At 37.1% G+C, this 27,688-nt stretch overlaps 1 protein-coding gene across 4 annotated transcripts; it reads right to left on the minus strand.

The window, feature by feature from the left end:
* On the minus strand, window positions 1-26,661 carry LOC110872732 (auxin response factor 4). 4 transcript variants are annotated; one of them, XM_022121596.2, is made up of 15 exons: window positions 26,475-26,661; window positions 25,199-25,230; window positions 25,047-25,107; window positions 5,317-5,432; window positions 5,113-5,208; window positions 4,349-4,399; window positions 4,099-4,248; window positions 3,276-3,360; window positions 3,076-3,172; window positions 2,319-2,474; window positions 2,108-2,236; window positions 1,408-1,483; window positions 629-803; window positions 408-518; window positions 1-251 (listed from the first exon to the last, which is right to left on the minus strand). In XM_022121596.2, exons 5-14 carry the CDS (start codon window positions 5,194-5,196, stop codon window positions 412-414), a joined length of 1,110 nt encoding a protein of 369 aa, XP_021977288.1. In that variant the 5' UTR covers window positions 5,197-5,208; window positions 5,317-5,432; window positions 25,047-25,107; window positions 25,199-25,230; window positions 26,475-26,661; the 3' UTR covers window positions 1-251; window positions 408-411. The 4 variants fall into 4 exon arrangements, with proteins under 4 accessions (XP_021977288.1, XP_021977287.1, XP_021977290.1 ...); XM_022121595.2 differs by having other exon boundaries at window positions 1-255; window positions 26,475-26,608; XM_022121598.2 differs by lacking the exon at window positions 26,475-26,661 and adding an exon at window positions 7,364-7,441 and having other exon boundaries at window positions 1-255; window positions 25,199-25,232.
* Between the last annotated feature and the right edge of the window lie 1,027 nt (window positions 26,662-27,688).

Genomic DNA, 27,688 nt, shown 5'->3' on the forward strand with positions numbered 1-27,688 from the left:
TAGAGTCAACGCGTTTCCCATGAACACAATCATAAAAGATCAACAAAACACGAATGTGCAAACATTCAAATCTGATAACATGTTTAAAGAAAACAAAACCAAATTGTACGAAACCATCACGAACATTTTCCAAACCATAAAACAAGAGGTACACTACTATATTAACATAAACGGGCCTAGATGCAGAAACGCCTATGAATTGCCAGAAACCCCGGATCAAACCACAAACGCATCTTGGCTCCAATGCTTGCCTGCCTACCAATAGAGGTTGCCAAATGAACGGGTCAGATAATGGGTTGAAACTGGTTCGGGTCAAAAAGGGTAACTTTTTCGATAGAAAAGGAACACAATACATGTGACAATCAGACAAGATATACAAATCATATGATTAAGTAGAGTACCAATACCTTTTTATTCATCTTCATCCACATCCATCGCATCTTGGCGCGAAGAACTACCAACTTCGGAAGTAGAGAGAGTCAACCATTGACTTTGCAAGCCACCCCATTGATTATTTTCTGTTACAAGTTTTTTTTTTTATTTTTTTTTTATTAAGAGTGTTGTATAGAACAGAAAATGATAAAGAACTATTTTACTCTTTATGACAGACTAAAATAGGAACGCTAACCACTGGTTCTTGAAAACGGGTTATTGCGGATCATGAGCTCAGAAGCCATTGACCTGTTTCGGTCAATGGAAATAGATGATTGCCTATGTGGCACAGCCAAACCTAGAGGTTGAATTTCCCACGGGGAAACCCTAGGAGGAAGCACACGACAGGATGATGAGACATCCCATTTAACCTGCAAGGTGTTTAGAAAAGTAATATAAGACTTTTTAAGTAATATAGAACATACAGAACTTTAACATTTTATTCGCCAACTAATGACTACATGTCATCTTAAAAAGATGAAATTCATATATCTATATGTCTTATTTATATTTTTTTTAATATTTTAAAGACAAAAGACAGATTAAAAGTATTATATGTATTATTTTTGTTTATTTTCCCATATTTTTATATATTAGTCTAATATTTTAAAGACCGAAAGGCATATTAAAAGTATTATACAATTTTTGTTTATTTTCCCATATTTTTATATGTTGATAATTAATTAAACTTAAAAATGTTAACACTTCAATCCCCTCCCACATTTTTATTATTTTAGTACTTCTAAAATTTTTAATCTAAATAAAACAATTTGAGCCGGCTCGCAAGCTCACGAGCCGAGCCAGACCTAGCTCGGGCTTGACTCGTTTACAAATCGAACCGAGCCGGATTGTTTACAACCGAGCTTCTTTCGAGCCAAGCTTTTTTCGTGATTTTCCGAGTGAGCTTTGAGCGAGCCGCAAACCTTTTGAACACTCCTACTTCAAACATGATTAGAACTTTGAACAATGAATTACCTTGAGGCATCGCCATTCAGAATTTGGCCACCTAGCAGGATCAATATCATCCTCTGCAGTTATCATCCCTGAAAATCTGGTGACGACATTCTTTTTAGTTTTTAGAACAGTTAAAATTCATAAATAACACTCTGATTGTTAGAGTTGGCAATTTTGATCCATTTATTTCTGAATGGGTCTATTTGGGTTATATTAAACTTAATAAAACGGGTATGGGTCAAATAGTTGAGAATTGCCCAAACTCTATTTTGTTTGCATACAACATAACCTCCTAAACCATAACATTTTATTTAAAAGCTTCAAGTTATTAATATTAGGGTAAATTACTTTTTGAGTCCCTGTGTTTTAGTGGTTTTAACTAGTTGAGCCCAAAAGCAAAAAGTTTAACGACCTGAGTCCCTATAAGCATTTTCTTTAACCATTTGAGTCCTTTTGAGTCCAAATTTTAACCTTTCGAGTCCAATTTTTTGGACTCAAATCGTTATAAAATGAACAAATTGGATTCAAATGGTTAAAGAAAATGCTTATAGGGACTCAGGTCGTTAAACTTTTTGATTTTGGACTCAAATGGTTAAAACCACTAAAACACACGGATCATATCACAATGTACACCTCAACTGGTAATATGATCCGTTACCCACGACCCGTTTGACCCCTATCTTGCCATCTCTACTCAAATCTAAAAGCAAGAAGTGACAACTTATTCGGTATATGTTCTGGGTCTTCTCCTTCATCTACAAGCATTTCAAAACGCATTCCAGGAGAATAATTAACGTTGAGTGCTTCCATGACCGTATTATAAGGAACTATAAAAGCCGAAGCACACATCCTGCAGTAAATTTGTATGTTTAATGACATACGATGAGACCATTTGCATTTGAGTGAAGTGGTGTTGGGGTAGAGAAGGTTACCGAGGATGGTAAATTACTTCGAAGTTGGTTCTCGTGTTCATTGCATAAGAGGCATGGAAAAGTACGCCATGTCGCATTGTGTTTCCGTCTACATCTGTACATACTTTTTTAATTCTAGTGGTGCGTTGAACCCCGATATATATTTCACCCGAGCCCCTGTCACAAAGAAATAAACGGTCAAAAACATTATATATACTATGAATATGCTATTTTGTCCCATCAACCAACTTTGGCCCCTCAACTTTGGCGTTAACTAATTTTAGCCCCTCAACTTTAATAATGACATGTTTAGCTCCTTAACTACAGCTTTAGCCCCTCAACTTTATAAATAAACAACTTTAGCCCCTCAAATTTAATAATGACACATTTAGCCCCTCAACTTTGGTGTTAACTAATTTTAGCCCCTCAACTTTAATAATGACATGTTTAGCTCCTTAACTACAGCTTTAGCCCCTCAACTTTATAAATAAACAACTTTAGCCCCTCAAATTTAATAATGACATGTTTAGCCCCTCAACTTTGATAATGACATGTTTAGCCCCTTAACTAAACAACTTTAGCCCCTCAGCTTTAATAATGACATGTTTAGCCGTTAACTAAAACATCAACAACTTTAACTCTCGTGATTTGCTTATTTTTATCTACGTTTCGAACCCACTACAGTTTTATATTAATAAAGACTTTTCCATTAAGACAAAATGTCGTAAGACAAGAAATATCTGGTGGGTTAAGGGGCATAAAACACACGCATACTTACAATCCTCTCATGAAAATGCAAGCATCTCCTGCTTTAAGCTTCTTAGAACTTGTAAATGGTCTCCAACCCGTCACTAGCAAGTGTCGTTTTGGATCGCCTGTACTTGCAAGTAGAATAAATAGATAGTAAAATTAAATGCATTTCAACTTCAAAAAAACTTGAATCAACTTATTCACATGAATTATATCAAAAGGCATTACCGCGATGGACATGCTGGAAAGACCAGCTTGCCCCATGTAGATCCTTGGCCACTAACCGTTGGGATGATTGATCTTTAGTCGCATCCTGCAGGCACATATATTAACAAGATAAAACATTATAAGATGTCATAGTCATTAGTCACAACCAGAGTTTTAATTAAGTTAACTTTTTTTCTGCAACTTACTGAAAACTACAGGTTATAAAGTGATTTTAGATAGGGTTGCAAACGAACCGAACGTTCAGTGAACAGTTCATGAAACCGTTCGGCGGGAAGTTCGTTTGTGTTCGTTCGTTTAATAAATGAATGAACACGAACAAGAAATTTCGTTCATATAGTTGAATGAACGAACATGAACAGAGGCCGCATTTGTTCATTTATGTTCGTGAACATTCGGTAACGTTTTCGTTTATGTTCCTTTGTGTTCAATAGTTCATTAGTGGTTTTAATTTTTATATTTTATTTAAATACTTATTAAACAAATAAAATATTTAATAAGTATCAGTGTATTATATATGTTTTGTTCATGAACGCTTGTTTGTGTTCGTTTGTTTCCATTTGTGTTCATGAGCTTTGCGTTCGTTGCCTAAAATTAACAAACGAACACGTTCATTTCCTTCACGAACGAACACAAACATAAAATCTCGTTCGGTATGTGTTCATGAACAGTTCGTGAACACGTATGTTTTCTTAACAAACGAACATGAATAAGGTCTTGTTCGTGTTCGTTCGGGTCTTTGCCGCCCAAAATTTTTAGATAAAGATAAAAGCTAATAATTTAGAAATTAAACATTAAAGTGAGATAATGTGAGATTAAGCCATACCAAAGGTGGAAATGCTTTCTCAACACATAACTTGGGTAAGCTGCATCCCCCATGCTTGCTTGTATCAGAAGTCGTCAGAATCTTCCGAAAAGAATTTGCAGGAATTTTTTGAGTAACACTTCCAGAGGTTGACCCCTCATGTTCTTCAGGCTAGATAATCCAAATTATAAAATGAATCCACACCAAAAAAAATATTAAATAAATTGTAAAAACAAATAAAAATAAAGGGTGATATATATTAATGCCTTACATCTGGAAGCAACACAATCTCAGCAAACACCTCATCAGTGTCGGGGAATGCCTGCAAAAGTTACAACTGAAAATAAGAAGATGGGCAAAGATATTGCCGGACATACAAGATTAAGCTACATAAAGTCAAAGACTAGTCAAATCTTCCTATACTAATAAACGAAAATCCTTTTTGGACACATGTCACTTTCTGGTGCCTTCTCACCCTAATTTTTCTATTAAATATTATTAGTATGAAACAATAAGTTAACTAAATCCAATTTATCCTCACCCTTAGTCCCTTACTTTTCTACTTCTCTCTCCTATTAAATAATAATAATAGAGGAAGGTTAACGTACATTACGGCTTAACGTACATCACGTACGACAGGTAATTACGCACGTTCATTTTAAAATCACGCACGTTATAACTCAAAAATCCAAAATCACGCATGTTGAAACACAATAATCACGCATATTGAAAACATTAATCACGCATGTTATAGAACAAATCACGCACGTTGTTGTACGTGAAGTACGTTAAGCCGTAATGTACGATATACTTTTTCATAATAATAATATTAGACAGCAATTTAACGAAATCTAATTTAAATTATTACATAAACATATTGGTGTAATACACGTGTTTATTCAACACGAGTAATACACGGGTTTTAATAAAGACATAACCTTTATGTTACTAAGTATAGAACAATACATTTACTCAACCTGTGTAATACACGGGATTCAAACCTAGTAACAATATATTAGTCAAAGTCAAACATACCTTTAGGTCAACATCAACAACCTTGCAAAGAATCTTTGAAGGTAAACCATAGTTGGGTATAGTTGGGTCATCTCTATCCTCCATGCATGCCTTAATCTAGCAGTTTATACAAATGTTATTAATAACATTACAAATTAATTACTCAAATCTAATTATTACATATGTTCATCACTAAAATTACGCAGATCAACCGATAAATCAAACCTGCTCGAGGCAGCCTTGAGGGAAGTAGAAAACCCTGTCTCCTATGTGAGGAATTATAACAGCAAGCCCAGCACATTCATTCCATAGTTGATTATACAAATCGACATCATCATTTACTAAAAAATTAAATAAAAAAATGGTGTTAGCATTTATTGAATGAATAATTTATTTCTGTATATAAAGTGTGAAAAAAAAAGAAAAAAATGTTTGTCATGGACGTGTTGTGAACAACCATTCCAATACAATATAAATTATAGTTTTTTCATGAATTATTTATTGTGGTGTTAATGGTGTGAAAAAAAAAACAGAAGAAAATAAGAATTTAAATAAAGATGGTGGTAGTCAACCGAAAAATCCAAATAAGATATTTTTAATGGTTCTATGCATTGCTTCAGAGTTACGGATCAAGAAAAAACATGAGTTTAACTTGAAACACATTAAAAGTATCAACTTGTTATGAATAAAATTTTAAAAATATCCCTTTTTGTTGCAAATGTTTATAGAAATATATACACAAGCTGACTGAAAATTTCCATAAGAGACTACTAAAAGGTAGATTCTTCAGATCTCAAAACGTAGAACGAAAAAAAAAAAAAAAAAAATCAACCAGACAAAAAAAACTTAGGACCATTGTATCTCCCAAAAAAATTTAAACCGACAAATTTGATCTAACAAGAACTTCTTTGAACATTGAAAAACAAGCTGCAAGGAACACACACTATGCCGTATCAAGCAATTAGCAAAATGAATGTAAGATAATTAGAAAACGTTGATAAGAAAAACGATTCACCTATGTTTTCACTCGAAGAAGCCATCTTTCTTGATGTTTAGAAAATGAAAAGCACAAATAAGATGAATAGGTAGTAGGCTGAAAGAAAACAAAGGAATACCACCACCTTGCTATTCACCTCTCTACCACTATGGGTCTTATAACTACAATTTTAATCTCAATTTATAATGAGATAATTTGTTTACTATTTCAGGGTAAGAGTGTAACATGTGATATGTAACGTAGTTGAGCCGGCCTTAAATTACGCATTTTATTTTCAAATGATACCATGCTTTACACCACTAGTTTAAAAGCCTTTATTCACATACTAGGTTACAGTCCCGTGTATTACACGGGTTGAACTATAAAAATTGTTTGTTTGTATAGCACAATAAGACAAGTAGGTGTACCTGATAATCATCTCACAAGTTTGCAATCTCTTGCTATTATACGGATTGAATTTTAATGACTTATTACATAAAATAAAATAGTGAAACAAAAAGAAAAGTTACATTTTAGCTATACAAATATAATTTTATAAGTTTACACTTCTCTCTTGAGTCATTATAACCTATCTTATTATATACGGAGTAACACTAAAAAAATTAAAATAATGATAATAAGATTGTAAGTGTTTTAAAAATAGAGTGCAAGTTATGAGGTTGTGGCAAATGAATTGTAATTAAGTTCTACTATGTATATTAATAATGATATAATAAATATGTTGATATAAATACCATAGTTATTAAAGGCGCGAAGCGCAGTCTAGGCGCATAGGCTCCGATTAGGGCCTAGGCGATAGGCGCAAAAAAAGCGTCGGCCCAAGATAAAAAAGCACACTTAAATAAAAAAATTAAAAAGTTCATTAAGGAATAAAGTACTCAAAACCAAAACAATAATGTTCATACTAGCACTTAAAAAGTCTCAGTTAACAAAATACTTAAAACCAAAATGCTCATAGCACTTAAAAAGTCTCAGATAACCAAATACTTGAAGCCAAAATGGTCAAACTCGAAAACAAAAGGTTCACTAAAGTAATAATGAGTAAAACTTGAAAGTAGAACTGAATAATCTTGATAACACGAACCGAATAATTTTGATAATTCGAACTGAATAATTTGATAATTCGAACTGAAAAATGTGATAATAAACTGATATCATCTGTTTAAACTTAAAGCCCTATAAATACTGCAGAAAAAGTGGAAATTCCCAATTAAAAAAATAAAAAGCATAAATCATTAATTACGCATGGGAAGAATTAAGTTGTGCTATTATTACCTGGGAACTATAAGCGCAGTAAATGTGAATCGCCCAGAAAAAGCACCTAGGCGCCAAAAGCGCTCGCTTTTGATAACTCTGATAAATACTATTTTAGGAAATAAGGATAATGAAAAGAGATATATCATCATAGTATAGAAAATATTACATATTTAAAAAAATTATACTATGAAGACAATATGTGTTTAAAAACATAGGACTAAGTCAAGATAACCGCTTTAAACCAACAAATTCGATCAAACACAAACTTCCTTAAACAATGAAAAAGAAGCCACAAGGAACACCCACTATACCATATCAAGCAATTAGCAACATGAATGTTAGATAATTAGAAAATGTTTATAAGAAAAACGATTCACCTATGTTTTCACTCAAAGAAGCCATCTTTCTTGATGTTCGGAAAATGAAAAACACAAATAAGATGAATACCACCACCTTGCTATTCACCTCCTCTTACCACTATGGGCCTTATATAGCACACTACGAACTCTTTGTAATAAAGTTTTTATTCATTAAATTTGCAACAAATTTTATGTTGGATATATCATTTGTTTATTACATAGTTTTCATATTTATTGAAAACTTAACATTAAAAACAAATAACCAACACACTCTAAATTATAATTACAATTTTAATTTACAATCAATTTAAAGAGATAATATATTTACTATTTCAGGATAAGAGTGTAACATGTGATATGTAGCGTAGTTGAAACGGCCCTTAAATTACGCATTTCACATTCAAATGATACATGCTTTACACCACTAGTTTAAAAGCCTTCATTCACATATTTACAAAATTACTAAGGGGTTGTTTGTTTACCTCTTAATGAGGCTCTTAATGGTTCAACCTCTTATTGGTGCAGCACTTAATGGTTCAGACTGTTTGTTTCACGAGCAGATGTCTGAATGGTTCAGACATTTGCCTCTGAATGGTTAAGATTTATACAGAGAGTCTGAATGGTTAAGACCTCTAATCTGAATTCGTCAGACATTTGCCTCTGAACGGTTAAGCATTATACAGGCTCTTAATGGTCCAGACTGGTTCAGCACTTAATGGTTCAGAGCCTCTTACTGGTTCAGCACTTAACCATTCAGATGTTGCCAAACAGCCCCTAAATTAAATGAGCATTTTTAACTGTCATATTATATCAATAACTCCAAGGTGTTGTTTTGAAACCTTGTGTTGAGCCATTAAGAGGCTCCATCAATCATTAAGAAGTGTCTTTTGAGTTAACCAAACACACTCTACCTCTGATCAATTCAGATACACCTGGCAAAAGTAACCCGTCATGTTGATTTTGGGTCTTTATGGGTCACAACAATAACGTCCTGGGTTGATTTGGGTTTAATGTACTTTCTAATGGGTCAAAATGGGCAAAATAAAAAAGATGAAAAGGCTTTAACGGGTCAGAGCGGGTCAAGAAGAGAAATAGAGCGGGTGAAACTGGGTTGCAGAGAAAGAGCGGGTGAACTTGGGTTTCTATTTCGGGTCTCTCAAGAGTGAAACTAAAATCTCGTCTTTGAAATCATCTTCTACATCGATCTTGTTGATTCCAAGATCAACTATGTTTTGCTTTCAAAATCTTCGACTCCAACTTGTTCCAAGTGGACTATTCACAGGTGCATTCTTCTACAATCATCCTTTTTCCTCCTCCATTGCTCTTATGTAATTCGTTCTTTAATTTCTTGATTGTTCTCCAATCAATTGTTCTTCTGCAATCGTTCTTCTTGGCATTCAAGGTTTAAAAGAACGGAAACGAGTTCCGAGGCGTTTTCCCTTCGCCTCACAAGGCGTAAGCCTCGAGACGAAACGAGGCGTAAGGCCGGGGCGGTATTAATAATTAATAAATATAAAAATTATATATATTATAAAAATAATAATACTAACTAATTTCATCATCAGATTCATCAAAATCATAAAGAACACTTAAAAAAGACATGAAATGCTTGAAATTGACACAAAAAGTCAAAAACATCAAAAACAACTATCAAAATCCCCTGAGGCGGCCTCAGCCCCTCTGAGGCGCATATACATTAAAAACACCATGAGGCACGCCTCAGACACGTTTTTTGGCCGTTTCGCCTCGAGGCGCGCCTTGATTTTGGTATGGCTCAGGTAATAAGTGTTCTTTAGTCGTGATTGTGGAGTGTACCAATGGAACGCCCACCAAATGTTTGATGAAAGTCTACGGAGAATTATGGAATAGAATTCATAAATTTTGGATGAAAATTGAATGTTGATATGTGAATATGGGTTGGATTGAGGACATGAAGTTAAAAACAGATCATCACTTTTTTTGACTGAAACCATGTCGACCCGAACCTATGTCACCCAACCCGACACGCTCGTTTTGCCATGTGTAATCAAGACGTTGCTTCCCTTTTGGCTAGAAATTGAGCGTCGCTAAATTGACTATAATCAAGACGTTGCTTCCCTTTTGGCTAGAAATTGAGCGACACTAAATTGACTGACGTTGCTTCCCTTCTTCGCTATTCTCACTGGAGACAAGCCGAGATCTAGGGTTCAACGTCTTCTTTACGCCATACAACTAGCACAACTCCCCTTCTGTTTCATCAATCATAATTTGGAGAGGAATAGAATTGAAATTCCAACCAGTTGTTATCAGGTTTGATTTTTTGTTGCATAACCCCTTTAAATCTAGGTTTGATTTTTTGTTTTTGTTAGATAACCTCTCTATTTGTACGGGGTAGAGGTAAGGTTGTCTACATCTTACCCTCCTCAGACCCTACCTTAGCTTTGCTATTGATGGGATTTACCGAGTATGATGATGATGATGAATTGATGATGACATAACCCCATTGAATCCGCCGTTTTTCTGCTTTACTTTTTTGTGTTAATTTAGTCTTTGATCTACTTCCGTTCAAGATGAAACAATGCAAATTAAAAAAAAAAAAAAACACTGTTTTTTGTTTATTTTTTTAACACCAAGTGTTCGATCAAGTATAAACTTGATTAGTTTTGTAAAAAACCTACTGAGCCGTGGTGATGGTATCCTTTATGTTGCATTTGTATATAAAATTCAATAAATTTATAGTGGAAATATGATTAATGGTGCAAAGATGTTAATATGAAATGAAGATGGATATACTGTTGTTACAAACATTCTTAAAAAAGCCCTTTGTAAACCGACCCAACCCGAAACCCATCCTGACCAAACACCGTTCCAACCCAAACCAAAACAACCCTTTTTTTAATCGACCTGTTTTGACCTGCCACCCGACCCACCCGTTTTGGCAGGTGTAAATTTAGAGATGTAACCTCTGAATGGAATCATTAAGAGGCTACCAAACAACCCCTAATATTTATGTTTGTGGAAAGAGGGGATTGGGTTCAAATAAGAACCCTAAAACTTTAAAAACCATTGGAGAAAATGAGAACCACCTTTAGCCTTGATAAATATTATTTTACGTGGTGGCATTTCCGTAATTAACACGGAAACGTGTTGGGTCAGCATTTGATTTACGTGTGAATACATATGAACTATGGTTTCTAATAATTTATTCACCTATGTTTACTTGTATTCCCGGATGAATAACACTATGGTAGTGTTTGGTATGCAGGAATGAGAGGTGTCAGGTGGAATGGAATGGACTATTGAGAGGGAATGAAGAAAAGAGTGTTTGGTTGGTCCATCCCTCCCCCCTGTTTTTTTTCCATTCCATTCCCCCTTCATCTTTCATTAACACCACAACCTACTACCGTTGCCACCACCCACCACCGCTGTCAACCGCCGCCGTCACCCACCATCGCCGCCACCCGCCATCGCCGTTGTCTACACCCACCTCCATCCCCGCCACCGCCGTCGACCATCGCCGTTGCCACCTCCGATCACCGCCACCACCCACCTCCGCCATCGCTATCAACCACCACCACCGCTGCCACCCACCTTCGTCGTCACCCACCACCACCACCACCGCTGTCACCACCCGTCGCCGTCTCCAATCGCCGCCGTCTCCACCCACCACCACCGTCGTCGCTACAGCTGCCACATATCACCACCCACCATCGCCGCCCATTATTGACCACCGCCATCCGATTTTATTCCTTCGTCTTTTCTCGCATACCAAACAACAAAAAGTAATGGTTCATTCCATTCTCACATGGTAACCAAACAAGACATGGAATGGTAATGATCAATTCCATTACCTCGTCCATTCCATTCCCCCGTCCATTCCATTACCCCATACCAAACAGACCCTATATCTCATGAATACGCGTTTTATGTTAGTTACAAAAACCTATGTTGTCAAACGCGGGCTAGGCGCGCGGCTAGCTCGCTCAGGCGCAACTAAGCCGCTTGGTGGAGAGTTGGGCGTAAATCTGCGTCTTTTTTTTTTAAAATGCACTCAGGCGCTCACCTAGAGTTGGGCGCAGGCGCAGAAAGCAACCCTAAACCGAAAAAAACAACCTAAAACAAGAAGAAACAACTTGAAACGTTAAATTAGAGCGGGTAGATAGTTAGGAACCTGGTTTAACAACTTCTTGAAGACTCAACAGAGGGAGGAGAAAACATGGTTACACTCTAGAGGATTGTGGCCGGCACCAGCAATGTGGTGGACTGGTGTCGGCTGCTCCTTTTTGATAGGAAACCCTAATTCAATAAAACTGATGGGCTGCCTTTTATTGGGCCAGTCTTTGTTTTAAATAACATCACTATTTTAAAGAATAGATAGATGGCCCAACTAAAGATCTTTAAATTGTTTTTCACTTTATTGTTTTAGTTTGTTACGATTACCCAAATATTTTTATAAACATCAATTATTGTTGCACATATTATAAAAAGATATCATGATTTTTTTATCATACATTCATAGTTTCATACACTGAAAATGAAAAGAAAACACGATAATAAAAAAGACTTATAACAAATATCTAATAGATTTCCCTTTTAGGTTTTTTAAAACTTGAAAAATAGTCATTACATTGTTATCTGTTAACTAGATCTTTGTTTAAATAATCATCGTTGTTCGATTGCGTAAATCCGTCTTGACAGGCTTCAATTTAGAAAAAAGAATTTCAACAATTGCGTTGCAACCGGTAAAACCAACGCTAGCTTCAATATCCGATATACCAAACCGGTTTCCACCATTAGACAAGCAAGATCATATATTCCATTCAAGTTTGCAAACCTATCATTTTTTCTTAAAGTGTGATAAAAGACCTTAAGATCACTCAAAGACACCATCTTTCTTTTGTACTAAAATCATCCAGATACTACATCCCATAAAATCATCCCAAACATAGAAAACCAATCACAAGGATTTAGACCTCAGATATTTTCAAGCAAAGTAGTTACCTCATTGAACCTATTTCCAAAATCTTGAATTTGCATATCTAAAACTGTATGAAAAATGTCAACTTCAAAATGATGTGGAATAATAATGAAATTCTTCCGATTTCTTAGATTACTATAAGTTTCCGTCATATTTAACATTGTAATATTGTTTTTTTCTGAAAAAGAATCAAATCCGTTTTGTCTTAAATCATTCAATGCTCATTTTGTTCTCTTTAACAACTTAGCCGCTTTTAATAAGTCTCGACTTTTTTAAGATGTTTTGAGAGAGCATTTGTGTGCCCTAAAACATCTTCCATCAAGTGTATATAAAAAACAAATTCAAGTTTTTTAAAGTGTGAGAATACCTTTTGCATTAGATCGCTGTGTGCAATCTCCTTCATCTTAACATAACTAAGTTTTGGGAAGTAATCTAAGCAAACTTATGATTTTTCTATGGTGAGAACCCCATTGTGTATCTCACTCATACAAGGGAAACCTCTTTGTTTAATCCTTTATAGGTCTTAATTCACCTTTAAGAACTTTTCCCACTCTCTTATTTTACCTCCTGTATCATATTTTTTTGTAACCGTATTAACAACAATGAAAAAGGTATTCATAAAAAGTTTTTAACACCGAGATGTTTTTTTCTAACAGCCACAATCACTAACTGAAGTTGATGAGCAAAGCAATGTATGTATTGTGCTTATGGATTATCTCTCAGGTTTTAAGCTTTTAAACTCTCCCCGTGTGTTGCTTGCATCATCATAACCTTACATACTTTAACAAAAAATCAAATAATCTCTATTAAAGTATGACACTTATTACTTGATATGTGCTCAACTTACTATTTGCTAATAAAGAAACAATGGCTTGTTTAAGAGTTGAAGAACATGTAACTGTCACATCAGCAATTCCAATTAAACTCTCTCTAACAACTCCGAGTTTATCAACATATTTCACTACTACAACCATTTGTTCCTTTAAAGATGTCACTAGACTCATCTACTAACAATCCAAACACATTGTCTTTAATCTTTTCGCAAATGATTTGATTTTGGTTTACTTCTTTCGCAAAGCATTCAATAATCTTTTTTTTGTATTGATGGGCATGTCAATTTATTATTATGTTTTGCATTCTCTAATGTGTGCTTATCAATATCTGGGTTATCATCACTAATCAACTTTAAAGTTGAAAAAAGGACCTTTAGAAAGAGATTCTTCCTTTTCATCGTGACCACGAAATGGTAAAAAAAATCTAACAAGAATCTACCACTACGATCAAAACTAATTTGCAATCTTCCTTCATATTGATCCCTTTGATAGACCACCTATTGCTAGTTATCACCCTAATCAAATAGATGACATAAGAGCATATCTTGTTAAAGGGTTTTTCCAACCACATGGTCATAGATTTCCATTCAAAGACTTAGACGGTAAGCCGAGACGCTTTGTTGAGAATGGTATGATGAATACATGTGGTTAGAATATAATTCTAAAGTAGACAAAGCATATTTCTTATCTTGTTACTTGTTTAAAAAAATGTTGGTGATCAAGGTGGAAGAAAGATTTTTTTTTCATCTGAAGGCTTTTGTAATTAGAGTACAAAGGGTGCCTTAGAAGACCATGCTGGGATAATTGACGGTTATCATAGTAAGGCAGAAAGGCGGGCGGTGCAAAAATGTGATAATCTCTCCAAACAAAATCGATCCATTCATGTGGCACTCAATAAGATAAGTAAAGTAAAGAAGAAAAGATTGCAAATCGGTTTCGACTAAGCGGTTCTATATATAATGCTAGATTCTTGTAAGAAAATTCTTTACCATTTCGTGGTCATGATGAATCAGAAGAATTCCTTTCTAAGGTCTTGTTTTTCAACTTTAAGGTTGATTAGTGATAATAACCCGGATATTAGTAAGCACACATTAGGGAATGCAAAAAAGAATAATAAAATGACAGCACCATCAATACAAAAAGAGATTATCGAATGTTTTATGTTTTGTAAAAAAAGTAACTAAAATCATTTACAAAGAAATTAAAGACGATGTGTTTTGAGTTGTTACTAGATAAGTCTAGTGACGTATCTTTAAAGGAACAGATGAACTGTAGCTATGAGATATGTTGATAAACTCAGAGTTGTTAAAGAATGTTTTATTGGATTTGCTCATGTGACATGTACATCATCTTCAACTCAAACAAGCCATTGTTTCTTTATTAGTAAATAACAAGTTAGAGCATAGATCTAGAAAAGTAATAAGTTTCATATTTTCATTACATAAACTTTAATAGAGCTTATTGATTTATATTATAGTTTATTTTTATTAAAACAAATAAAATAAGTGGTCAAGGTTATGATGATGAAAACAACATGCAAGGAGAGATTAATTGTTTAAAAGCTTTGATTTTGAGAGATAATCAATCAGCACATTACATATATTGCTTAGCTCATCAACTTCAGTTAGTGATTGTGGTTGTTGCCAAAAAAGATCCCAGTGTTAACACTTAACACTTTTTATGAATACCTTTCCATGGTTGTTATACAATTTCTGCTTCTTGCAAACGAAAAAAATATGATTCAGGAGGCAAAATAGAGTGTGGAAAAAGAAATTCTTAAAGGTGAAACTAGACCGGAAAAGGATTAAACCAAAAGGGTTTTCCTTGTACGAGCCGAAGATATGGTTCTCATCATAAAACAATCATAAGTTTGCTTAGATTATTCTGGAAGTTGTTGACGTATTTTGTTATGCTAAAGAAGGAGCTTGCACATAACAACCGTCTACTGCAAAATGTACTTTATCATATTTTAAAAAACTTGAATTTCTTTTTATATGCACTTGATAGAAGATGTTTTAGGCCATACAAACACTCTCTTAAAACATCTTTAAAAAAGTCAAGCCTTATTAGAAGCGGCTATGTAGATGAACGGAACAAAACAAGTATTGAATGATTTATGACAAAGCGAGGTTGATTCAATGTTGGAAGAGATGCCTTCTTTTTGTGAAAAAAAAAAAAACAATATTGCAATGTTAGATATGACGGAAAGTTATGGTGATCCAAGAAACCGAAAGAATGTCATAACTAATCGACATCATTTTGAAGTTGACATTTTTAATACGGTTTTGGATATGCAAATTCAAGAATTTCAAAAACGGTTCAACGAGGTAACTACTTTGCTAGAAGATATGTCGGGTTTAAACCCTTGTGATTGATGATCTAAGTTTGACACATCTAAGATAATGGCATTTTCTGAGATGTATCCGAATCATTTTAGCACGAAAGAAAGAGGGTGTCTTTTAGGTGATCTTAAGGTTTGTTATCACACTTTAAGAAAAGGTGATAGATTTGCAAACTTGAATGGAATATGTGACCTTGTTCGTCAAATGGTGGAAACCAGAAAATATTGTTCTTTCTTTGGTTTATCGGATATTAAAGCTAGCGTCGGTTTTACCGGTTGCAACCACAACTATTGAAAGATATTTTTCTAAAGTGAAGCTTGTCAAGACGGATTTATGCAATCAAATGAGTGATGATTATTTGAACAACGCTCTAGTTTATGTGGCCGAAAGAGAAACGTTTGATAAAGTAATAAAAAACGATGTAACTCGATTTCAAGCTTTAAAAAAACAACGAAGAGAAATCTAATAGGTATTTCTACAACTTTATTAAGTATCGTGTTCTTTTTCATTTACATGGTATGAAACTATGAATGTACGGTAAAAAAATTGGGATACCCCTAATTTTTTCTTCTAGATCCGCCAGTAGTGGTGTCATCCCATACCCATTAGACCTTTTACATACAAAAGAAAATAATTTAGCCTCTTAACTTCATTTCCTTTCTATCCTATTTGCTATGCACTTCAAGGTTCCACCGCCCGCCCCTACATCTCGTACCTACCCTATGTGCTTCGCTCTCCAAGGTTCCTTACATTCCGTCCTCGCTCTTCTACCCTCATTTCTATGTATATACATACAAGAAAGTTAAATTTTTACATGAAAAGTCCACTTCAACATACTAGAACAGAATACGACCCCGGATGCGAACGCATCCAAGCCGGACAATAAAACCAGCTCGAACAGAACATGGATCCAAATTCCAGAACCAAAAGGTCAGACTCATAACAAGGACAAGACATACAAATTTCCAACCAGAATAGAAACCCATGTAAACACTTATAACAAAGATTCAAAGTTAAACAAAGATAAAAGATCAGAAATCAAACCAGAATTCTGAAATTAAGATCAGAACCAGAACTCCCAAATCAGAAAGTTAGAAATTTAGACGTCCAACCTGACCAAATCAGACCAGAAACCCAAATAGAGCAAAAACGAGTAGCGAAGCCAGAAGTCTGACCTTGTCAAAGGTCAAACCATAGGGTAACAAAAGCTGAAAACTTAAAAAATAATTTAAGTCCAAATCAGAAACGGAAGGTCAGTCTAAAGTATGACCAAAAGTCTAAGTACAAGTTGAAACCCTGATATCAAAACTTATCAAAAGTAAAACAAGTTGGGTACAACAAGGATTAAAGGGTACCAGCTGCTCACCAAAATTCAAACCCCAGCAGGTCTGATATACAAATGCAGAACCAGAAGTGCTCAAAACAAGAAATAAACACAGACGTGATCAGATCACTGAGTGTCGGCAAGGAAAGAACGCCGTCGACTGTCCAATGTTGGACACGGCCTCACACGTCGGTGGGTGAGCGGCCGGCGATGGCGCGTCGGTGGTTTTCTGGCGATGTTTTTTTCAGGGTTACTAATTCGAGGGTGGTGAATCCGATGGTGGTGGAGGTGAGATTCAAATGTTGCTCGAAAACTGGTTTTCAAAACATACTCTGTGAGTACAACTCTCTAAACACAAAGTGGAACTCTCCCGAATGAATCATAGACTCCGATACCATATAAGAATTCGTGGTAACAATCATAAGAAAATGATTTCACATGGATCATAACACTCAGAGCTAACTAACGACGAATTCGATATAAAGAACAAAGGGAGAAAACGTGACTAAGGGGTGGAAACTATAAGAAGGTAAGAGACTAAATGCTTTATTGATTCAATAGGGATTACATTATATAGAGAATATACGAAACCCTAGGAACCTAAGCCAGGCCCGTGGGCTCACACTAATAACAATAATATATAGTCTAATAGAAACCCCATTGGGTAAACAGAAGAGATATAAGACTACATCTTTCTCATTTTAACTCATGTGTAGACTTACAATACACACACTATATATCATATAACTAAATGTCTAAATCTATCTAGATAGTGTAAATCTAAGCTACTTGGCCAGTTGCACATCAGCTTGATAATAGGAACACCTTGACATATCCTAACAAGCCTATATGGTGTAGCCTTAAGCCCACATCTTGGAACAACCGCAAATTAGAGAGGGAGTAGAATGTGAGACCGACCGGCCGTAATAGCTCATCCCAATTGTCCATTCTAGTTGATTAGGTTTAGACGGGGCTAAACCCTAATTAGCTAGTCTATATAACATTCTCCTGTACTTATAATTATCATCACTCATAAATACGAAAACCCTAGTTGCCCTCGTTGACGTAGATTGCACACTGCGGCCAAACCTCGTTTACTGCTTTTTTGTTTGTTTGTGTTCGTGTACTGCTCATTTGATCCTAAAAACTAGTATCAGAGCTTAGGAAAGCTCTTGATATGTTGCTGCTTTGTTTCAGCTTTCTACATGGTTTACAAGGTCAGTTCTTTCTAAAACCAAAGCTGGAAAGAACTACAATACAAATTCCAAAGTGGGAACAGTTGCGCACCTAGCGCTTTTTAAAATAAAAGTTGGAAAAGTGAGGGTGTTTATGCCGTTCATTAGACTGGCTCCAATGCAAAGGCCTGCATTTACTACATGCATCCTAGTCATCACTGCCACATCAGCTTTTTACCCATCCTTTCCACATGCACTCTCTCTCCTCTTTTTAACTCCAACCCATCCTTCCCACATGCATCCTCTCTCTTTAAAAATAATAGCTGTTTGGCTTTTTGTTTTTAGCTTAAAATTGATTTTTTAATGAATGGGCCCACCCTCTCTCTCTCTGCACTTGGCTGCACTTCCCCACATACATGCCCCTCATTTTATTCTTCACTCCACTCCATCCTTCCCAAGTGCACCATGTCAACTCATCAAATGCACCCCCCCCCCCCCACCCAACATGCGCGTTGGAGCCAGTCTTATAACATTCAATACTAACTAGAAACACAAGCATGTGTGTACCGCACTCAAACACACACACAGTGAGAGTAGCTTTACATCAGGTTCTATGTAAGCAGCATAAAACTTTGTATCAATAATCACATCCTTGGGGCAGATCCAAATATTCACTACAATACCAATTCCTCTTTAACTTTTAGCACGTGAGCTGGATGTTGTAAATGAGACTGGTATGGAAAGAAAGGAAATCTGAATTGTATTAATTGTATTGTATATTTACAAATGAAGAGGGTCCCTCTATTTATAGGGGAAGGAGGGACCAATAAGAAAATATTAATTACATGTAGGGACACCTATAATTACATGTAGAGACACCTAGTTAACACATAGGTCCTTCAACTATTTACAACTAACACTCCTCCTCAAGTTGGAGCATAGATGTTAATCATGCCCAACTTGTTACATATGAAGTCTATTTGTGGCTTCCGGAGTGGTTTCGTGAAGATATCTGCTAGTTGGAATTCCGTCCTAACATGGATTGGCTGAATCGACGGAGGATCCTTTTGAGTACCGACTATCCGATCTCTGATTAGGTGACAATCAACCTCAATATGTTTAGTTCTCTCATGGAATACTTGATTTTTGGCTATATGTATAGCTGATTGATTATCACAGTACAATCGCATCAAGTCTTCAGAGATAACTCCAAGTTCTCTAAGAAGACGACGAACCCATATCATCTCCGATGTAACATCTGCCATAGCTCTGTACTCTGATTCAGCACTTGATCTGGATACGGTGTGTTGTTTCTTACTCTTCCAGGACACAAGGTTTCCGCCAACGAAAACACAATACCCAGTGGTGGATCGACGGGAAATAGGACAGCCTGCCCAATCTGCATCTGAGAATCCAGATATACGTCCGTCTCCATCTTCTGTGAAAGCACCCACACGACAATGACCCTGATCAGAATATAAGATCCCCAGGCCTGGTGAGGTTTTGAGATATCTTAAGACACGGAGAGCAGCATCCCAGTGTCCTGTGTACGGAGTGGCCATGAACTGACTTAGGACACTGACGACAAAGGAAATATCTGGTCGTGTAACTGTCAAATAATTAAGCTTTCCAACTAATCGTCTGTATCGTTCGGGATCCTTCATTAGATTTCCATCCTCTGGAAGAAGCTTCCTTGTAGGAAGCATAGGACTGTCAACCGGTTTGCATCCCAGTAAGCCACACTCAGTTAACATATCAAGGACATACTTTCGTTGACAGAGAAGTATTCCTTGTGGGGAACGAGATACTTCTATGCCAAGGAAGTATCGTAGCCGACCTAAATCACTAATTTGAAACTGAGACTGAAGGAACTGTTTGAGCTTGGTAATTCCATCTTCATCATCCCCTGTAACTATGATATCATCCACATAAACAACTAAGATGATCCTTCGACCCTGATGATGTCTGAAGAATACAGAGTGATCGTATGTACTACGAACCATTCCAAATTCTTCCATGACACTAGAAAACCGACCAAACCATGCTCTGGGAGATTGTTTAAGACCATATAAAGAGCGACGCAGTTTGCATACTTTGGATGCCTCCTCCTTAACAATGAACCCTGGTGGCTGCTCCATATAAACCTCCTCCTCAAGAACACCATTAAGGAAGGCGTTCTTGACATCAAGCTGGTGGAGCGGCCAATGATGAATGGCAGCAAGAGCAATACAAATACGCACGGAGGGCATTTTGGCCACCGGAGAGAAAGTCTCGTCATAATCAATACCATAAGCTTGAGAGTAGCCTTTAGCTACCAAACGAGCTTTCAGACGATGTAGAGAACCGTCAGGGTTAAGTTTAACCGTGAAGACCCAACGACAACCAACAACACGCTTTCCTGGCGGAAGCGTTACAAGATCCCATGTATGATTAGTCCTTAAAGCCCCAAGCTCTTCTTCCATAGCTTGACGCCATCCTGGGTGATCGAGAGCTGTCATCACATTTTTGGGAATCGGATAGGAATCAAGTGAAGTGGTGAAGGCATGAGACTCCGTGGATAGGTGAGCATAAGCAACATAATCCTGGATGGGATAACGGGTGGTATGTCTAGGTTCTTTTCGAAAGGCAATAGGTATATCAGGATATGGTGCACCTGGAGGATCATAGGCAACAGTTTCTGGTAATGGTGAAACAGGTTCAGTGTTAGGTGGTGGAACAGTGGACGTACCAGATGTAGAGGCTGGTTGTGAATCAAGAGTCTCTGTTGTTGATTTCTTACCTCGCCTAGCATATGTGAAGAGTAATGGTGGAGGATCTGTCGGTGGCCCCGAATCTGCAGAGGTTGGAACTGTGGTGTCTGAGACCGGAGGGGTAGACGGAACAGAGGACAAAGGAACAACAGGGATGAAAGGAGATTCGGGAAGATCCGGTTCTGGAAATGGATCTGACACAGGAGTAGAGGATGTAGGAAAGAAGGGACATTCCTCATGAAAAGTAACGTCCGAACTAGTAAAGTAACGACGAAGAGAAGGACTATAACACCGATAACCTTTCTGGACACGTGAGTAACCTACAAAGATACAACGAATGGCTCTGGCATCAAGTTTAGGGGTTCCTGGACGATGATCATGAACATATGCAACACATCCAAATATTTTGGGTGGAAGTGGAAACATAGTTCCTTTGGGAAAAAGGATAGAAAATGGGGTTTGACCATGAATGACGGGTGAGGGCATACGGTTAATAAGATAAGCGGCAGTAAGGACAGCGTCTCCCCAGAAACGATGAGGAACATGAGAATGAATCATGAGAGTGCGAGTGATGTCTAATAAGTGTCTGTTCTTGCGTTCAGCGACACCATTTTGTTGTGGTGTGTAAACGCAAGACGACTCGTGAATAATGCCATTAGTTTTTAAGTAAGAAGAAAAGTCGGTCGACAAATATTCTTTTGCATTGTCTGTACGCAAGGTTTTAATTGAGGTTTGAAATTGAGTTTTAACGTAAGCATGGAATTCACGAAATATTGAATATATTTCAGCACGAGATTTCAATAGATAAACCCAAGTAGCACGCGAATAATCATCAATAAAGGTGATAAAATATTGAAAACCCAAAGTCGATTTTGTGGGACATGGGCCCCAGACATCAGAATGCAAAAGTTCAAACAATGTACTGACTCGATTAGACACTCTAGGGGGATAGGGACGCCTGGTATGTTTACCAAGTTGACATGACTCGCAATGAAAATCAAATGAAGATGGAAAATCCGGTCTCATTTGCCTCAGAACCGCTGCAGAAGGGTGGCCTAGCCGGTAGTGAGCCTCCCTGATACTGGAATCACATATGTTGGCTTTAGGGTGTGATGGTAAAGACATACGGTAGAGGCCTCCTGATTCAAAACCTATGCCAATCAGCCGGTTCGTCCCTAGTTCCTGAAAAATGCAGTGAGTAGGATAAAAGGTTACGGAGCAGTTATTTTGTTTGGTAATTTGACTTACCGAACAAAGGTTATCAGGGAATTTAGGAACCAACAAGACAGAAGAAAGGTTTAGGTCTTTCGAATTACTAACGGATCCAATGCCACGGACTGGGCATGAGGATCCATCAGCAAGACGAACTGGTGGGTGAGAACCAGTACGTAGGCTAGAAAGAAGATCCTGAATCCCAGTCATGTGATGAGTAGCTCCAGAATCAATAATCCAGGATAAGTCAAGATAAGAAAGTATACCTGAATTGACCAAGCTGGCTTGTGGGCTAGGAGCAGGTGACTGTGAGGCCAACAGTTGTTGAAGTCTACTGAGATCCTCCTCGCTCAACGTGTAGGTAGTACCAGTAGTTGGGTTAGAACACGCACCAGTAGGAGAAGACTCACCAGTAGAAGCTAGTCGAGCTTTTGGTTGAGATCCAGGAGCACGGTTTGGGCAATTATGCTTTGTATGTCCTGGCAGCTTGCAATAATGGCAGTTGTTCGGGCAGTTGTACCTTGCATGTCCTGGTTCATGACACAAGTGACAGACAAGATTACCACCATGTCCCCCAGTGCCTCGTCCAGTGCCTTTCTTCATATAAGAACTTTGCCCTGTACCCTTACTGACCAAGGCAGACACATCGGTTGGAGATGCGTCCGGACCATACATTTCGCGCAATAGGTGATATGTGGATGCCACAGATGAAATAGCGGTAGAGTTACTTAGCAATAATGGACGTGCACTTGCATACTTAGGTGATAAACCAGCAATAAACATCATGACGTCCATTTTGGTGTTACGCTCCTCCTGAACCTTTAAATCGGCAGTAGGTGGGAAAAGAGCTCGTAACTCATCTTGAAGCTTTGAGAAACGAGTAAAGTAATCGGTAAAGGTGGAGTCACCTTGTTCCGCCCGGGTGAAGGCTTGAACAACAGAATAGGCATGGGACAAAGATTCCTTAGCTGAGAAGGACGAAGACAGGTGGTCCCACATTGCCTTTACTGTAGGGAAGTTTTGAGCGATAGTGAGGATTTGTGGCTCCATGGAATTCCATAGAGCCATTTGTATCCCACTATCGTCGATACGCCATTCCCGAGGAGTTGGATCAGGGGGTGGTTTTGTTAGATGGTCTTCTTTGTCCACACTAGCAAGGCCTTTTTGGACAAAGAGGCTCCAGGAACTCCAGTTGCTCGAGTCTAGCTTAACAGGAATACGTAAAACGGAGGCATAGTTGATAATGCCTGGAGCAATTTGGTTCTCATTCTTCTTATCATCTCCCATTTTTTTTTTAAACGAAAAGCTGAACTGGATTACGGACACGCGAAACGAGGCAGAAACGAAAAAGTTCTCGGATCGAAAAATTAACCTGACGAGATGGACGGGGAGGTAATTCCGACCAGACTGGCAAAAAACGGCGGCCGGAGAGGCGGCGACGCGCCGTCACGCGCGGCGCGTGGATGAGGGCGGCGGAAGGGGCGGCGGCGCGTGGGGGCGCGTGGAGCGGCGGACGTCGGCGATTTTTGAGGGGTTTTGTAGATCGGGCAATTGCGAACACGATGGTGGTGGTGGTGTATGTTAACTCGCCGGAAAAAGGAACGGATCTGAAAAAGTAGGTGACGGGTTGTGGTGGTTTTGGGTGTTTGAACAGATCTGGAACGGGTTTTTAGGACGGAACTGGTGGTGACCGGAAATGGTATGAAAGAGAATCCGTTTCTGATGTGGAAGGTCAGACTGAGCTGCAACCACAGAGCATACTACGAATTCTCTAAACTGAGAGACGGAAATGGTCACCCGAATGAGGATATTCTTGAGCTAAACTACCTTTAGCTCTGATACCATGTAAATGAGACTGGTATGGAAAGAAAGGAAATCTGAATTGTATTAATTGTATTGTATATTTACAAATGAAGAGGGTCCCTCTATTTATAGGGGAAGGAGGGACCAATAAGAAAATATTAATTACATGTAGGGACACCTATAATTACATGTAGAGACACCTAGTTAACACATAGGTCCTTCAACTATTTACAACTAACAGATGTCAAAACCATAGTCACCTAATTCGCTCCGGTTCAGATACGCGGTTCGCTAGATGGGACGAATTCGGTACGGAGGGAGTAGGTTCATTTCGATACGATCCGATACAGTGTAGAAATGTAAACTAGTAAAGATAGTGGGGGTTAAATGTTTAAATAAACAAGCTAATCTTACACTTTCTATGAAAAAAATTACAGGTTTTAGGGACTAAATGTAAACTAGTGAAAGATAGAGGGGTTAAATGTTGAAATACCTAAACTTATTTAAACCTAAAAAGCCTAAAACACAAAGTTACGCAGCCGCATGTTCTTCATTGTTTTCGGCAGAAAGCAGCAATTGACACCCTAAATTCGCAAATTCGTACCGAATTGGTTCGTATACGTATTATGTATGGTACGAAACGTACCAGTTCGAAATTCGCAGGTTTTCCAGCGAATCTGGTAACTATGGTCAAAACCTAAATTGTAAACAACCATAAGGTATGTAACTAATTACTCATTGGCAAGTTCTATTTTTCCAGCACAGAGACAAGTTACTATATAATCATAACCGCACCAGAAAATATAAGCACCAAAATTAAAATAAAAATGCATGCTATCTCAAGATCATCCCAATGTGCAATTAAATACTTAATAATAATAATAATAATAATAATAATAATAATAATAATAATAATAATAATAATAATAATAAAAGCATTTCTTACTTTAGCTAGAGGATCAACTTCATTGTAGCACTCTGCTGTTGGCAAATCCCAACTATGAAATCTGCCAAATACAATATTAAAAACACCTAGTCAATAAACAATGTAATATTTCAGGTAGCCAATTTCCAGAAGTACTAATCAAAAAGTCAAACCTTGACCAAACAGAATCCCATCTTCCATGACCCTAAAAACCAAGAACAAACAAAAAGGGTCACTTAAATAAGTTAAATCATAGTTGTCGATAGCGAATAGCGACAGCTATTTTATAAATAGCGATTACACTAGAAAAAGAATCTTGAAAATTTTTATATGTATACTATATCAAAATACCTTGGTATATATGCTATTTTACATGTATATTTAACAAAAACCTATAAATCCAGCTATTTTATAGCTATATCTAATTGCTATTTACATCAAAAAAAAAAAAACAATCGCTATCATCGCTATGACCTATATAGCGACACTACGTCGCATGGCTACATAGCGCTATAGCGGTCGCTATAGCCGCTATTAACAATTATGAGTTAAATCAAAACTATATAACTCTATCATCAACAACTTTGCTGTAACCTTGTGAGGAAAAAAAACCCTAAACCTCTTATCAGTATATATTATTTAATATGAATGCTTGACTGCTAATAAATCCCTACAATTCCCTTGTAATCATAAAAAAAAAGATAAAATTTGTTCCCTTGACTGCATGGATAAATACCGGGAGCATGCTATTCATTGTAAGGAGCTCCCTGGTTTCAAATATCGGCACGACTGGGTGAGAGATGTCTTGGGGGACATCTTGAGGAGAGCGGGGATTTCTGCCAAGAAGGAGGCCCCTGTGAATTTCCTTACAGATCCGATGGAAGGGAGATCTACATTGAGACCAGCGGATCTGCTCGTTTTTGGCTGGGCGGGAGGGAAACATGCTTGTGTGGATCTCACAGGAGTCTCCCCCTTAGCTGGTTTAAGGGAAAGCGGATTTGTAGCAGGACAGGCTATAAGGAAAGCGGAATCTAAAAAGGTGGATAAACACGCTAAAGCATGTGCTGATAACCAACATGCATTTGTCCCCTTCACCTTCGACACCTTTGGCTCCCTAGCTCCAGAAGCTATCCGTTTGTTGACTAGGGTCCAAAAGATTGTCCACAGCAGTTGCTCATCAACAGGGGGCAGGGGTTTGTCTTTAATAGGCTAGGGTTTGTTATTCAGAAAGGGGTAGCGGCGCAGCTTGTTGCTCGCTTACCTGCGATATTGATGTAACTCGGCCAGTTGTTTATATATAAATAATTAACTACTAAATAAATACGACTTGCAAGTTGTGACAGGGTATGAGTCAAGAACTACCATTTCAACTCAAAAGAACATCATAAAAATCGAAACTTTAATGTTGTATAACAACTGAATAACAAATTATTGAAAAGAAATTCATGCCTTGGATGAATTACAGGCCGGTGAAAGAGTATCGAAGTATTTTGGCGCCGCTTAACCATCGTAATCTTTCGAACAATTTGCTTTGAAGATTGTAGTTTGTGATCTATGAGAAACTAGCCATCGCCATCGCCCCCATAGTATCGACGTTTCAGTTTTGGTGGTTTGTTGAATGGAGTCTGTAGAACGGGGGGATTGATGATGGGGATATCGATGTTAATGATTAGTGGGCTGATTTGGTATTGGGCTCAGGCCCATCATCCTGTATTCTCTTAGGGGTGTTTGGAACTTTTAAATGGTTAAGTGCTGAATTAGTAAGAGTTCTGAACCATTAAGAGCTCCATTAAAAGGTAAACAAACAACCTCTTATTCTTATAAAGAGCTAATTATTCGGATGGTTCTCAGGGGCCGTTCGGACGGCATTTTGCGCGAATTAGTCGTTTAATCATTAATACCGATATACGTAGAATTGTTGATAGATCTGTCGGGTTGACCACCCCGTCATGACCGATAGCTCCGTATCAAGTCAAACGACGAATTGATATTATGTGATTCTCTAGCGTTGATTATAGCCTTGTTGTTAATATATAGTTCATAGGCCTTGCAACCCTATGAATCTGAAAACTTGATGCTTGAAATTTAGTAGGGAAAATGTCACAGAAATGTAACCAACTTTGTTCATTGTTCCAATTAAGTCATCCAAACTTTTTATGTCTCTTTAAAATAACTAAACTTTAATTTAGTGTTCTAATGATGTGTGATTACCAGGTCATCAGGTTACTATATTTTTTATATAATTTTCTTTTCTTTTAATGAATAAGATTGTTTTTGATTGTTAAAATAATAATAACAATAATAAGATAAAATATAATGGTTAGATGTATAAGTCGTATGTTTCTTTTAAACTTAATTGTATGTTTGACCTTGAAGACACCCAACACCATTGCTCCAACCCTCCATCTGTAAGCAATCGCTTTTTTTTTAATAAAATGTAAAAATGTGAAGTTAAATAATAACAAGAAGTAATGAATAAATGTCGGAAATTAATATGAAGTGAAAAGGATTATTGGGTGAGTGGTATATTGGTGATTAAAGTTACTGAAACCTGACACATCATCATAGTAACCTGGTAACTTGCTAATTACATAGTATTAGAATATCAAATTAAACTTCAATGATTTTAGGAAGACAAAAAAGGTTTTAGTGACTTAATTGGA

This window comes from Helianthus annuus, chromosome 8 (assembly GCF_002127325.2).
Source record: "Helianthus annuus cultivar XRQ/B chromosome 8, HanXRQr2.0-SUNRISE, whole genome shotgun sequence".
In the NCBI taxonomy this organism is placed as follows: Eukaryota; Viridiplantae; Streptophyta; class Magnoliopsida; order Asterales; family Asteraceae; genus Helianthus; species Helianthus annuus.